Here is a 15,528-nt window from a genome sequence, read left to right as displayed (position 1 = left end):
TGCACCTGCTGAATGTGGTAAGTCCACATTAACTTCAGTTTATTAGTGTTGTATACAAAAGCAGGTCAGAGAAAGGTTGTCACTTAGTAAGACTGGAACTGGGGCTGTTTTTTACCCAGTGTAGCCCTGTCTACTCTACATGAGAAGGTAGCTAATGCTTTTTAGTGCATCTTGTGTTGCTTTTCTTAGCAGCTGTACAGGGAAGTACAGGCTCTAGACTCTAGTTCTTGATCTGCGAGAGAAACTGCTTTCTGCTTGGCTGGCATGCAGTACAATGTCATGTGCCTTTGACTTTATATCCTGAAGGCAGCGATGTTAACGTAGTGGACAGAGCTTGCACAGCATAGACTCTGTGTCTCCTCTTTGTGTAGGACACGCTATTGCGTCTTCATTTCCTTCTGGGATATGTAGAGCCTCCCTGCCTCTCAGGAGTAAGACTCAATTTGCTGACCCAAATAGTCCAGGTCCACAGGTGGTAGAGTGCTGAGAATGTAGGAGAGCTTACTGTGATCAGTTCTAGGCACAGGTTGTGCTTTTAGTTTGATGGGAATGATTAATCTGAGGTACTTCAGCGCCTTAGGAGCCAATTTGAAGTGCTGTTCTTGAAAGCCTGTTCTAAACATCCTCTTAGTAGTGGGTACATCACTGATTCCTTCCATTATTTTTTATTTTTGATTAGAGAAAGATCCACAGTCGTTCTGCATTTTATAGGTTTCTATTAATAAATTGCATTGAAAAGTATATGCCATCTGCTTTCATACTCCATCACCTGTTTCTGTTAAGTAAGTGTTCTGCGGGGTTTCTTGTCAGGAACACTTCTGGAGCAAATATAAGAGGAGGTCCCCTCTTGTCTTTCTCCTCTTATCCAAGCAACTGCTCTTGCTGATTGCAGAGGGCTTAAAGCTTTCTGCATGTATTTGCCAGAGCCAGGCCCTTGTAATGGGGGGGGAGAGGGAAGATGTCTCCAACTTACTCAGATGCATTTGTAGTTCTCTGAATTGGAGATTCTTATACTTCAGCAGGTGTGAGACTTGCACGGTGGTTTCCCATTTATTAAGCCTGCAGCCAAGACTTCACCTCACATCTGGAGCATGACAATGTGGCCTTGCCTGTTCTAAATGTGTGTCACAGATGCTGGTGGCTGTGGATGTAACATCAGGTTGCAGAGGCGGAGGGATGAGGATGTGTTTCTAGTTAGGACTCTGTACAAAGGGGAGGGGGAAACTCCCTGACTGCATCTGCACCTCTCAGATGTCTGCTTTCATATGTACTGCTAGGTGTATTCCAGTATGTTAAAAGTTTTGTGACATTCAGTCCCACTTGGTATGGTGACAGCAGTTGGCATGTGGATGTAGCTGGCATAACTCACTCTTTCCTCTCCTCTTTGAATGCTTGTTTAGGCTGTAGTTCAGTGGTACTTTAAAGAGAGCTTAAAAAGCCCTAGAGTTTATAACCTGGCATCATGTTGTGCAGGAAGGAAAAGCATAGATGTGGCAGGGTTTAATCTGAATAGAAGAGTTGTTTAGGGTAGAGTGCTTACACAGAACAAACCTTTTGCACAATAAATAGAGATGAGATGACGGGACACTCTTCAAATTGCAAATTCCTACATACAGAATCTCCCCAAGACTATTTCTAAGGGATCCTTGTTTAGCTGGGGCTTCAGATTTAGATTTTGTGAAAACAAAATGTACTCCTTTTACTCAATCTAATGACATAACTGAATTGTGCTAGAATGTTTTGTTTGGACTGGAAACTTGTAGCTTCCTGTGTGCTGGTGTAATATGGTGGTGCTTGGGTTGTAGGATTCTTAGTCTGTTTTCATTGCTGGGTGAAGTGCTAAAAGTGCCAGCTACAAAGAATAAGATGTGCTTGTGTGAGAATATTTGAGCAGGGATAGCTTCAAAATTATTTAAGAGCCTGATCTATCTTAGCAGCAAAGTGACTAGTGATTATTATGGTTATACTTGCCTACAGCTAGCCTGTTGATTGGCAAAATGCACTTGGTGGCAGCTGGGACAGTAATTTTTCTCACATAGTCACTTATTGCAGCTTGGCAGATAGCTAGATAGAGTTGTGAGCTCATGGAGGAAACCAATGTGATGTTCTTTCCTCTGTCTGCTGCCATATACTCGCTCATGGTGTGCTCACTTAGAGGCTTGTGGCAGACAGAACAAAGCTGCTCTTGATCCTAAATGGCTTATGATCTTTGCTTATCTGGCAGAGCTGGGGCCTGCTGAGAATGAAGCTTCTTACTATGCACCATCAGTGTAGCTGATGGCCTCAGAGGAGAAGTAGTATATGTAATTGAAGCTGCTGTTTCAGTAGCATCAATGGGATTTATCTGCACTGTTCCATAGCAGTGGGGAAACTTGTGTTGTGGAGAATACTAGTAGGTAGTTACTCTTAAAGAAAATATTAGACATCAAGCAGCAGCACTGCAGAGCCAAAGCATCCATCTTCCTTACTGCATTTTATGTCCGTTCTCTGTTTGACAGGTATTCGATCAGTGAGCTTCTATGAGCACATCATCACAGTGGGAACGGGGCAAGGTTCCTTACTGTTTTACGATATCAGAGCCCAGAAGTTCCTAGATGAAAAGCCCCCATGTGCCTGCTATGGACAGAAGCAGAAGTTAGGAGGAAGTGAAATTTTGAAGTTGACTACTGGGAAAGGCTGGCTGGTGAGTAGCTTGTAGCTGTAGGAGACCCTTTACACAGGAGTGCCATAGGGCTCGAACTGTGGTGTAGGTTTTTTTTGTAGTAATGGGAGCTACTGTATGAAATGTGTTCCAGTAAAACAGTGATCATGTAACCAGTAACTGTAATCATGAAAAGCAAGAAGTGCTGCAGAATTGCTTTCTACAAAAGCTTTATGAAAGGGTACTGAATGGCTGGTTGCTTGAGTGTAAGGCGTACTGACTACTGTTCTTATGCACTGATTCATAGATGGACTAGATTTTATATCTTTATATTTTTGAATGTAATCTAACTTCTAATTTTCAGAACCTGAAACACAAAATACATGTATTCCTTGAACAACATGCTACTCTAACGTGGTACTCAAAGTAAGAGAGATTTAATTTAATTGTGTGCAATTTTAGAAACTGCGGCTTCCTGAGGTAATGCCATGGCAGGCACTTGAGTTCAATTTCCTGTATGTTATCATAAAGCGGTTAATGGCTTTAACTTTTCTCCATTAACTTTTGTATCATTGTGTTGTAACTTTAAAAACTAATGAAACTTTATCTTCCCTACCCTTCACCTTCCCCCCTCCAATGGTTGGCCCAAATGTCCTCAGAAAAAGCTTCAGGACAACTCTGGTATCTTCAAGTTGATCTGTCTGAAGCTTCAGGAAGTATTAACAGAAAAGATCCCTTTTTAGGCTCTGGAAGCTACCTTCTGCTTTTGTGAAACAAGGTTTTGGGTTTGTTCGGTAACAATAACAATCTTAAACTTTCCTTTAACAGCATCATGATGAAACCTGGAGGAATTATTTTTCTGACATAAATTTCTTCCCAAATGCTGTTTACACACACTGCTATGACTCATCTGGAACGAAACTCTTTGTGGCAGGAGGACCCCTTCCATCAGGACTTCATGGGAATTATGCTGGTCTCTGGAGCTAATGATAACTCTTTATAAATGCTGATCTTTACACAGATTGCCACTTTTATTTCCCTTTTTTTTAACAACAAAATTGTGTGATGCCATTGATTTCTGATTTAAATGCAAGTTATTTTTTGGCAGAGTTTTCTGTTGGTCTCCAACAGTCTTGTACATCTTTTTGAACCATTTTTTTTTGCTTTGACCTCCTTGATCCTTTATATGAAGGGTTTTTTAAATCCCTTTTTTTATTGTATTTACTCCAAATTACTATTCCCCCACATTTAGGCTATCTTGGCCATGTGCCCCCTCCCCTACTTTTCTGTGAGGTGGGATTCCTTTCTTATAGAATGGTTGCTCCTGGGCTTTCTGTGAAAGTCTAGGGGCTGCGTGTGTGCAGGTACTTTGTGTCAGTTACATTACCTGGAGTGAGGACTACTTGTAACTAAAAAATATTAAAAATATTTATAAGATATAAGCTACTGCTTTATCTGCAGAGCCTGGCCCTGGCCTGGGTTGATCTTATTTTTAAAAAATACAAGTCTAATGACACTGTGTATATGTAGAGGAATGCGGTAATTTTAAGCTGTACTCATTGGAGCCCAGGGACGGATTCCACAGGGTATTGCCCATCAAGCCCAAACTGCAGAAGTGCAGTTCTCAAAAGTGTGCTTGTATTTGAATTGTAGTTTTCATCAGTGCCAGGAGCAAAAATTGATCTGTTGTTCCTTCTCTGCCTGTCCCGGGTATCAGCTTGCGCAACTAGAGTTTACGTAGGCTGTTCTGCAGCATGGCTATTGCGGGGTGACATTACATTGAGGGCCTGCAGAGGTGCTGAGAGAAAATGGGGGCTAGGGATATGAGTGTTCTTGTCATTCAAAATGAACTAAATTTATCAATTTTCCAGATGAGCCAAGGTTCCTTAGTATGCTGCTGCGGTAGCTCATGGGTTCTTCATAAACTGCTAATGCAAGCTAGAAGCTTTCCATGTAGCAAGATAACTTGCTGTTAGCTCACGTTGTGCTAGCATCTGCTGTCATCCTGCTTGCTATAGGAGATGCTCAATCTTTCCCCAAATCCCCTGTTGCCTTCTGCATTCAAACTCCCTCAAACTTCATGTGGGACTGGGTGGGGAGAATAGGTCTAATGCCCTTCAGGTCCAGCTACAAAGTGTGTGCATTCCAGGGTGATGGTCTTACCTAATACTCAGCTAAAATGCAAGACTCCAGGGTGCTCCTCCTAGCCTTTTGGCAGACACCAAACTCTTGGCTTGTTACTGATGCCTCTGTCCTCTGCTGAGATGAATGCCTTTCCTCTGCCCCTGTTACTGGTGGAGCAGAGTGTGCCTGTACCTCACTGCTTTGGTGCCAAATGGACAGTTGGCTGAAGCTGAGAAGATAAACAAGGCGGGGACATGCTCTGTTCTCCCGTCTCTGCTGGAGATTACAGCCACCACTGTAGAGTAGCTCTAGTCCCTTACACTGTTCCTGCCAGACTGCCTAGAGCTAGTCTGCATGTGTCCTCGCGGTCCCTCTCATATTTGTACTCAGTATCTTTATCAGTAATGCCAAGCAGTGAGACTCAGGCTTAATTTCCAGTTGGTAGTGGAGACTTGGATGGAAATCCTGCAAGGAATGCAGTTCCTTCCCATCCGGGTGGAAATCCTGGCAAGAGAAGAGCTCTCCCAGATGTGCACCTGTCTCAGAAGTATAATTTACTCACACTGAGCACTGACACGGGTGTTTCACAAACAGATCTTCTTGTGGCGTTTCATAATTTTGCTTCCCTTGTGGGTTGGTTGCTTAAACTGAATCAGTTCATGGTGCTGCATGCATGGCTATTTAGGCTTTTCTCTGAAAAGGGGTAAATTATATACCATGGAGTAGCAAAGGAGCTCTCAAATTTTATTTAAAGTTGTTCATTGTTTTTTAAAGATGTTTTAATGGTGCCTGTGTTCTGTGATGGCAACATACTGCTTTGGTTATTTTAGGGGTTTTGAAATGTTGAAGTATATAGAGAAAAACAAATCTTGGTGAAGTATGGCAGGATGTATATTTCTAGGATTACTCCTCCAGCTACTGTGTAAGATCACTCTGTCACAAGGAACATGTTCTGGTTAGGTTTTTTTATTTGGGCTTGGTTTGAGGTATCTTCCCTCCCTTCTAAAGAAACTAGACACTTGAGTCTGAGTGTCCTCCAATTCTGCTGAAACAACAGTTACTAGTTAGGCACTTCGTGTTACCAGTGCCAAAGGAAAACTCCTGGTCTAGAAATCCTAGCCCTGATGTTGATCTATTAATTGAAGCCCCTCTGGGTGAGGGGGCAAAAAGGGTATTTGTATGGACTGAGCTTCAGCCTCTAAACACAGAGGCTGATATCTCTGCAGAGTCTCTAGGTTACTGAAGAGGTCACCTTGGCACCCCTGGAAAGTGTCCCTCTCTGCTGACTCTGATTTCCCTGAGTACCTCAATGTGTGGTCCTAAAGCCTGGTAATGTGAGTGCCCTTTTCCTCCCTTTTTTTTCTGCATAAGAAGCTTTGGACAATTCTCAGAAGAATCTGGACAATGATGTAAAACTCCAAGTCTCACATGTTTCTGTGTATTGTGCTTTCTTGCAAAGATAACTTCTCATGGGGAGGGAGCCACCCTTGTTGCTGTATGAAAAGCCCCCCAAAAAACTGGAAACAAACTAGATAGTGCTGCAAGTACACTGACAAATTGGGCCAGAGAGAACTTAATTCCTAGCCTGTTTCAGTGGTTTTAAATGCTTGTAGCGATACAGATGTTAAGTTTCAGAATATTTTGTGGTTAGTCATATGTCACTTTTGGTCCAGTCAGTGTTAAAAATTGAGGCAGAGAAAGGTGATGATATGTCAACTGTCCAAATATAAGTGATAGGAGAAATAGGAGAAAAAGACAGGTTTTCTTACTTGATTTGATTTTGTTGCCCTACTGGTTTATATATCAGAATTGAAATCCAGGATCATGGTGAGAAAAGCAGGGGTTTCCCATCGAAGTGCAGGAATGGCTGTAGAGCAGGGAATCTCTCAGCTCCGCATGGAAGTGAGGGGTGCACCCTGTTGTTCAAATAGCAGATACACCCCTGCGATGGATGGAATTCAGTCTGGTAACTGTGCTTCAGTAGCTTCTTGAATGACTCACTGTGCTCTGCTGAGACCCAGTGCCATTCGCATTTTTAGGCAGTCTTATCTTTTCCAATGTTTCTTAATTATTTCCCTCCCTTGCTCTTTCCTGCCCTCCTGAGTGGTCTGTTTGGGGTTGTCTCCTCCACCCCAAATCATCCCGGTCTTTACTGTAGCAATATTGCACTTGCAGAGGTGACATCTGTCGAGCAGAAATGGGCTTGCTGGCATTTTGTCAAGCCATGCTGGAGACCTTCAAGTTGCTTTATTTTAAACTGGGTAGACCTTTGAGGCTGGTTCAGACTGGAGAACTGGGCAGTTGCCCAGTACATGTTTCACTGATGGGAGGATTACACAGTAACAGTCTATTTCTGGGGAGGAACAGACTCTGGTTTATCTCACATTAGGCACTTGAAGGAGAGAAAAGAACTCTAATCATAACAGACCTTCAGACTTTTCTTCCTGCTATTGACTTTTCAGTCATGTGGGATCTTTTGTGCTGCTGGTGAGTGTAGGAAGCAGTTAATTTTACCGCTCAGCTCTTTTCAGTAGACTACTATGTTAATTTGGGTATCTTTGGGTATTACATTTTCGGTATTCATAATCACAGGTAATCAAAGTAGTGAATTAATTATGGGTTCGGTAATACCCAGCTTGTAAGTACTGGGTAGCAACCACTCAGTCACAATTAGGTGTTATATGATGGACATTCCTAAGGAAGCAGAATCTACTTTGCAGTGTTGGCTTGAGCATAGCAATGAGGGTGGTGCTCACCCTCTTCACCAAACACCTTATTCCTGGTAATTCCTCCAGCTTTCTTGTACAGTCAAGTCAGCCAGGGAGAACTGCTAGTGCTCTCCTCGGGTGCTTTCTGGGATTGCTGTAAAGAAGTGAGTCCATTTGTTTGGTTCCCTCATCAGTGCTGCTGGTGTTAGTCCAAGGGGAGTAAATTACCAAAGAATAGTTAACAGGTGTTTGTTCCTAGTCTCAGTTGTTCATTTCCACATAGATCCATTTTTAAGATTCATTGCAAGAGTGCCCAGTGATCTTACTGGACTTAGTCTGTCCACAAAGGTTACATTCACATTGTGGGTGACTCTTGAGACTCCCTTAATGAGGGGGACTCCTGAACTTCATTATGGGGATATATTTGCTGCCTCCATTTCAAGTCTTTGGCAGCGTTTTGTATGTTAAGGATTAAGATACTTATGTATCAGTTATTCTTCTCCAGAATTTCATCCTCTTCCTTCACCTGAGCATTTGCTTTGTATATAGCTTGCAGCTGCAGAGTTGACAGATTAAAGTTATGATCCAGCTATGTCAGTGGTGGTTTGGTGTCTTAATTTCTGCCCCTCAGAGAGGTGCTTACTGGCCTTGTGAACTAATGTCCCTCACCTGGTGCAGATGTGAAATAAAGCAGACTTGCCTGGACCCTTCATGGAGGTCATCTATTTTGTTTGTTTGCAAGAAACCAAGAACAGATGGGCTGTTGGTTACTGCATGTTGACAAAGCAGCAGCATCTTTCAGCAGTCAGTCAGGTGGGAGCTCTGAGATCTATTTGTGGTGGTCCAATACCCTTATTTTCCATAAACCTACTTTTCCAAGGTGTTTGAGAGGTTCTTAATTAGCTTCTGTCACAATTGCTGCTATGACTAAATTACTGAACTGTGGTACAGCTCGTTCCTAGGAATACTGTTGCAGAGCTGTGTGTGATACAGGCAGAGCTGATCCTCTGGCCAGCCCATGCTGAGCCCTGGACTCCTATGCTAGCCAGGTACATGCTCTCTAGCTTAAAGCCAAGTGAAAATCCCTGTGTGCACTACTGGCCACTCCACAGCCAGAGCCCATGGTGTGACCTCAACTTAAAATGCATTTCTGAGTGTTGCAGTGCCTTCAGTAACTTATTTTAAAGTCTCTGAAGCACAGACACCAGGAATTTAAGATCAAAAGTCTAGGAGTCAATATGTTGTTTTCTTAAGAACCGCTTTTCTAGATTCCCTTATTAAAAAGGAAAATTCAGGTGCTGAATCTTAAAAATCTCATTAAACTTGTACTTTTTATTTGCCCATTCACCTGGTCTCCTTTTCAAGGCCTCCCACAGTCTCAGGGTATATAAATCACTATGACTCATCCAAATAATACTGAAACAGACCAACCAGAGGTTAATGTGCCTTCCTCTTCTGGTACCTTGGTCTTTGTAAAGTTATCTCACAAACTCGTCACTGTCTTAGGGCTGGGTACATGCATTGTCTTTCAAACATGTACGTGTTGAAGTTGCAACAGGTTTGTACTGTTACTTGTGTCTTGTTCCATTTGTTTTAGGATGTGGTGTAGATACAAATCAATGCACTGGTTTGTCTTGAGATCAGTCTTACCTGTGACATCTCTGTGCTTGCTTGTATGTTAATGCGTACATAAATCCTGGATCTTCCCCATTGCCTATGATGTATGTGATGCACAAACTACAAAAAGTGTTTTAAAATGTGTGGTGATCACAACTTGTTGCCTGAGGGTAGGATGTCTTACAGTGAACTGTTTTTAATGTGGGGGTTTTTTTTTTTTTCCAAGTATATTTAATAAGATCCAAAGCCTTGGAAAAAAAAAAATCAGGACTTGCTGATACTTGCTGGCTCTCATTCTAAATCCAGGGTCTGATGTTTGTTAACAACTCTTGCAATTCCACCCATTTAACAGAGCCTTTGTCAGCTTGCTGTTTGTTTTGAGCTGTGTCAGAAACAGCACTGGATCCCGAACTATCACAGAAGCTGTCAAGTGAAGGAGTAACAGCTCTCTTCAAATGTTACAGTGCACATTTTTAACTGTAAGGTAAAACTGTTCAAAAATTATTAATGCAGCCTGCAAATGGAACAGTGGGAAATTACAGATAGTATGCGAAACCAGCCTGTCTGCATATGGGGCTCAGTGTTCGGAGTTACCTTGTAAATTGTTTCTCCTCTCTGAAAAGTGATTGGGTTTTTTTGGTTGTTTTGTTTTTTGGTTTGTTTTTTTTTTTTTTTAAATACAAAGACATTACATGTTTGGCTTTGTTTTCTGAATTGGCAAAGGATATCTTAAACTCAAACTGACATCTGGAATTTGGGCTGAGTTTCTGTCTCTTATGCAGATAGCAGAGGATGGTGTGATTGATACAAGATGTCCCTTCTTAGCTCTAAGGTTAATTTGATCATAAGAGCATGGAAACAGGAACACTTCTTCACTTGCTGTGGCCTTCAATGGGCATGCATATCTGTAATTAACTGAAGTACAGTACTGCATTCTGTTGATCCATGAGGCTACCTTTGTTTATAGAATCAGCATGATTAGTCATTGGTGTATTGACATTAATACATGGTCAAGGAGCTCTAATGTATGTGTATTTCCTGTGCTAACTGTATCTGTTCTTTCTGTACCCTAGTGCAGACTTAACCTGGAGTTCTCTTTTTAGTTCTTCTTAGTTAACTTCAGAGTTTCTTCAAATTCAGTAAGGTCCTGTTTTTATCACAGTCACTTTTCAGAGTAGAACAGATTGGTTTAACTTTTGTTTTGTAATCTCTAGCACCTTCCTCTTCTCCCATTTCTTCCTAGTTCACCTTTAACAATCAGTTCAAAGCTGCTTGCCTGGTCTGAAAAATATCGAGTCATAATAAAAAGAAAACCTGTAGCCCACTGTAGAAAGATCCCTCTGTGCTTTTACCATAAACTTCAGTGGCTGGCTGCCTCGGAAGTGGAGACTCCATTCCTGCGCAGTCTACAGAAGCTGAAAAACTCTCACATCTGTATTGTACAGTGGATGTCAGCAGATCAGGAAGTGGATGTGCCCTGTATCTGCACCTAGTGTGTTTGTTAAACTGATCAGTGGTGGTTTAGTCAACTGGAGAACTGGCATCTTTGGCTGCTACTCAATGTTATAACTAAAGATTACATTGAGGGAAAAAACAGGGGGGTGCATCAGTGACTTTCTGCTGACTTGATCCCATTTAAAGGCTTTCTCCACAGACTTTTTTTGTCTTTTGCATATTTGTTGGATTATGAAAAAACTGTGCTATAGTAGTGCTCTGAGCTAAACTCTAACCCTGTGCTCAAAAGGCAAAAGTTATTATAATGAGCTTTGGCCAGCAGTAATGCCAAAGGCTGGCTATGCTCAGAGATGAGCTGGTAATGGAGCATTTGAGCAATAGAAACCTTGAGGGTTTGTTCCGTCATGCCTTATGCTTATGCAACTGCAGATTAGTTGCTCTCAGAGCTTGTGAAACTGCTGGTTTCTTCAGATGAGATGTGAAGATGGCATGGGGAAGAACTAGTTTCCTCAGCGGTCACTCACTCTCCCCTTCATCACTCAAGGCTACCAGTGCACTTATCTCTGTTTTCATGATTGACTACAACTAGTGTGCTTTACAGCTGCCACTGGCCACCTCCATGTGCTTCCTGCTGGGATGATGGAGTGAAAGGGCCTTGTCTGCAGCTCCTTCCATCTGGTTGGTTGTTGAATCAGCACGAGCTGTATGTGCAGGGGTGTAACAGGCCAGCTGGGATTTACAGCTTCAGTTGGCTGCTCTGGGCTTCTCTCATAGTGCAGGTGTGATTGTGGGGCCATTACAAAAAGGTCTGGATAAGTAACTTCTAGTGGGCTCTGTCACTCTTGTTCAAAATGCTGTCTCTCCATTCTCATCCTCTTGTCCTGGCCTTGCTCTCATCTTGCCACCCTCTACCCCTCAGGACTCGAGCAAGTTCCCTTGGCCTCTGTTGGCTTACTAGTTCAGGTACCAGTTCTGCAAAGCCTGGGGGCACCTGTTTAAGCCCTACTGTGGTTTACTCAGGCAGTAGCTTGCTGAATTGGGGCCTTGCTCACAGTCTTCCTATTCACTTGACTCAGTCCTGGATATCCCTGGACTGGCATCCCCCTTTCAGTCTGAAAGGCTTTTCTCCAAACTCATTTCTGCTCCATAAAGGAGTTGATTCCTGTACTGCTGGCTATTTCAGTTTGGTGGCTTTTATTTTTCTTGTTGTTTATTCTGGGGTTCACTGCATATGTACAAAATCCTACTGACTTTCTCAACTCTCCTGAACATGGTACAGGGGCCCACCCTGTGAGGCATCAGAATTATTTGTCTACTTCCAAGGTCCACAGAAACAAGGATCTCTTACACAAGTTTTGGGGAGGAAAAGCAGCTGCATACACACAAGTGGAAAGGTATCTGGGTAGAATAGGTGAGGGAGCAGTTTAAGAATTTTAAATAGAAGAACAGTAACTGAGTTTTTTGGTTTCTTTTTTAAAAATTGCTTTAACAGGTTTGTCTGTGTTCTAATCCACAGAAAGTTGCAATGTAAACTGGGGTTTTCTGTTCATCAATGCAAAATGTGCCTCTCAACTATAATGCAAAAGTCAGTCTCTGTCTATCTCTGTTTGCAATGGAAGAAGTTTAACTGAAGACTGATTTAACTTGTTTCTTGCTCTTAAGTGTAATCATCCACACAACAGTCCTTGTATGGTGCTTAGGAAAGACCAGCAGCACTATCCCTATTTAAAAGCAAAATGGGGATTGCATTGAGCAGTGGAACCTGCTGAACTTCCTTGATTTGAGAGAGACATTGGAGAGAAGAGTCCAGGTTTGATGTGTTTTAAATACAACTTTAAACCAATGCAGCTACTCTCAGATCAGCACCACTTCCTACCTTTCCCTCCATTTAGATGGGAATTTAAAAGTAAACCCAGCAATACATGATCCAGTTGATGTGCTTGCAAGTGGAAGATGGGGTTCTTGAAATTTGAGGATTGAGATTTCTCTTGTGGAAGAGCTCCATGTGAGTGCAAGAGTTTGGATCTCGGATTACAGCTCTTCTGCCAGCTTGCTAAATGCAATCAAGTACTCTTCTGAAGATGACTGGTAGAAGAGCTGTGAAGGTGTAGGCTGGAACTGATCATTTTAGGTCATCTGTGTTGCTTGACTACATGGACAATGTAACAGTGATTTTTAGATTGCTTTCCATGTGTCAGTTGCAAATAACTCTTAATTTGCTGTTTGGAGGAAAACTGTTTATATGTTTCCAGATCAAATTAAGAGCCTAATTTTCCATCTTGCATTAACCAGGTTACTGTGTTCACATGCTAGAAAGATGTTGCTCTTTGAAAAAGCATGTTAGTGTATGTGGCAATGACCCATGCACTTTTAAATGCCTAGATCTGTACATTCTCACCTGAGTATCGTTAACCATGCTGTAGTCTGACAAATGGATCTTTTACTACTGCCCTGTTATATAGATAATTGTAATTAACCGCAGTTTGTTTTTTCCACTACTTGAAGTTGTGTAATCTGAAAATTGGTGAACAGTATTTGTGCATCTTACTATGAGTATCTCTAAATAAAATGTATTTGTATAGTGTGTTGGCTTGGCCGATGATTTCCTTTATTTGCTAATCATCCCACTGCAGGTAAATCCAGGGCAGTTTGAGAGCAAGTGGGCTTAGGTTTCTCCCTGTAACAGTCCAGCCTCTGTGGTGACATGACTGATTCAAAGGAAATAGTGAACTGTTTTCCTTCACCAGTGAGTGGATTGAAATCCCATGGGCAGTTTCTCATCTTATTCCTGTTTTTCATAGCTTAAACATTGGTCTTGTTCTCTGTACAGCTGCAGTAACACTCCTTGCTTCCATAGGAAATGTATCTAATGGCAGAGTTGGGACTGTTACACTCTTCAAAGCATCTTCTTCCTGTTCTCTTCTTCTGGTACCTCATTTGTTCTGAGGCAAGAGTTTCCTTTCAACCACTTTATTTTTCTAAGAAGAAAATACCTCTTAGAAGCATTGGACAGCACAATACCTAGAGGTAGACAGTTAGGTATAGGACTAAGGGTTTCAGGAAGACCTTATGTACCAAAACTGCATCTGTAGTGCTAGATCTTCCACCATAGTTTCAGCGCACAGGAGCGTGAGGCCTCTGTCCAGCTGCCTAGAATTGGGAGGGCTATTTTTTGGAGAAGAAGAGTGTCCTTAAGATATCTAAGCTTTATGTTGGAGGTTTAAAAAAAAATCAGCTCCTCCCTCCCCATCTTCACACTTGGCCTTACCCTGAGGTGCTAGTTTCCATGGTCATGGACAAACTGCAGCTTTGTATGCAAGCTAGGGGAGACCATGTCTCCAGCTGCACCATCTCTGCTCCCCCTAGTACTGTGTAGGCATTACTGATGCTTGTGGATGCTGGAAGAGGAGAGTCTAAAAAAGCATATGAATACTATACTGTCATCCTACTGAGCCTTATACCAAAACTGTTGGAGAGCTGAGAGATGCAAAAAAAAAAAAAATCCATGGCCCTGGAGACATGCAGGAGCTGATGGGTTAGATGGGTGGGGGGATGAGGCTAGAAGGCATTGGTAGCAGTACAACCTCTGGCTACCTCATTGCCTCCTGTCACAGCCATGGATTTGGGTGAGCTTGTGCCAACCCCTCACTGTGGAAGCTGGAGCTGAACTGCTCATGAGCTGTGCTCTATTCCTAGATGGTCATGTTTGCTGCTATTCCTCTTTAGAACAGAACAGGTCCCCTGCCAGGCTGATGCTTTTGTTTCTATCCCGAAGCCTCATAAGAAAGTGAGAGGAGGGTGAAGGAACAGTTACTCTAAACTATAGAAAGGGCTCTGGTAATGAGGGTTACTAACTCCCCAGCTGCATCAGATGCTCCATCGAGTACAGCATTCAGATGCTGTGGGACCTGTCAGCTGACTTGCAGGACCAAAAAGGATTGGGGATGGCTGAGGACCTCAGGAAGTACCAAGACAGTTGGTACTCATTGAGCTCCTCCTAGATGTGTGTTAAGCTTAAATCTCAGCAATAGAGTCCAAATCCTCCCCCAGCAGCTAATTCTAGCATTCACCTATTTTGTCCCATCAGCTGTCTTGCAGGTCCCTTTGCTTTCCCATTCACTGTGCAGATGAAGCAGTTTGTTCCCTTCTGTGGGGGCAGCTCATCTGTTTTTGTTGAAAGGGATTTTTAACTGTTCCATGGCCACAGTCTTCACTCCTTATACTGAACAGTCCAGGTTCCCTCAGCACTTTCTCACTGGCTGTGCTTGGCATATGTGCGTGTAGCCATCATCATTTCTGGCTGTGAAACCAAGATGAGATCCATTGCACTCCTTGGCCTGGAGCCTGCAGTAGGTCTATGCTGCTATCAACTGTGCTTTTACTGTATACTATGGTCTTTGTTTAGCCCGCACCCAGGGCTAAACAATAGCACTTTTTCTCTCACCCAATGTCCCTTCCCCAAATGAGGAAGGGAACTGGGAAAAAGAGAGGGAGACTTGTGGAATGAAGTTAACCAGATTTAATGAAATGAAGAAAATATGACAACACAAAACAGACAACAGTATACTTATCCACAGATCACTGGCAGGTTGCTCCAGGGATCACAGCAAGGAAGAGGGAGGAGAGGCAAGGAGAGCAGGGGGAAAAAAAAAAAAACAGCTCTTCCCAGCAAGCCCTCCCTTTTACAGTGAGCTTGATGTCAATGCTATAGAACACACCTGTGGGCCAGCCTGGGTCAGCTGCCCTGGGTTTAACTGCTGAGGGCCTTGATCACCATGGCTGGCCACAAACTGAAACCAAATCCCAATGAAACCAGGACAACTACAAACACCGTGGCAGTGCACATTATCCTTTTCAACATTCAATCTGCTGCCTGCCTCGAACTCCCAGCCCAGCTGCTGCAGGTTTGCTTGGATGTCATCACTTTCCTTCTTGGGTGTGTTTTGTTTCTGTTCTTTGTGACTTGGGATCTCAGCTCTTGCC

At 42.7% G+C, this 15,528-nt stretch overlaps 1 protein-coding gene across 1 annotated transcript in view; it reads left to right on the top strand.

The window, feature by feature from the left end:
• Positions 1 to 13,129, top strand: part of DCAF12 (DDB1 and CUL4 associated factor 12) — a 35,550-nt gene extending 22,421 nt beyond the window's left edge. Inside the window, exons 8-9 of the mRNA XM_068424393.1 lie at positions 2,499 to 2,683; positions 3,470 to 13,129. Coding sequence (XP_068280494.1) covers positions 2,499 to 2,683; positions 3,470 to 3,628 — 344 coding nt within the window. The 3' untranslated portion in view covers positions 3,629 to 13,129. The remainder of the gene's footprint in view (positions 1 to 2,498; positions 2,684 to 3,469) is intronic.
• The last annotated feature ends 2,399 nt before the right edge of the window (positions 13,130 to 15,528 follow it).

The sequence above is a fragment of the Nyctibius grandis genome (assembly GCF_013368605.1).
Source record: "Nyctibius grandis isolate bNycGra1 chromosome W unlocalized genomic scaffold, bNycGra1.pri SUPER_W_unloc_2, whole genome shotgun sequence".
Lineage (NCBI taxonomy): Eukaryota > Metazoa > Chordata > Aves > Nyctibiiformes > Nyctibiidae > Nyctibius > Nyctibius grandis.
Note: the sequence above shows the minus strand (reverse complement) of the source record. Positions and strands in the feature narration are given on the sequence as shown.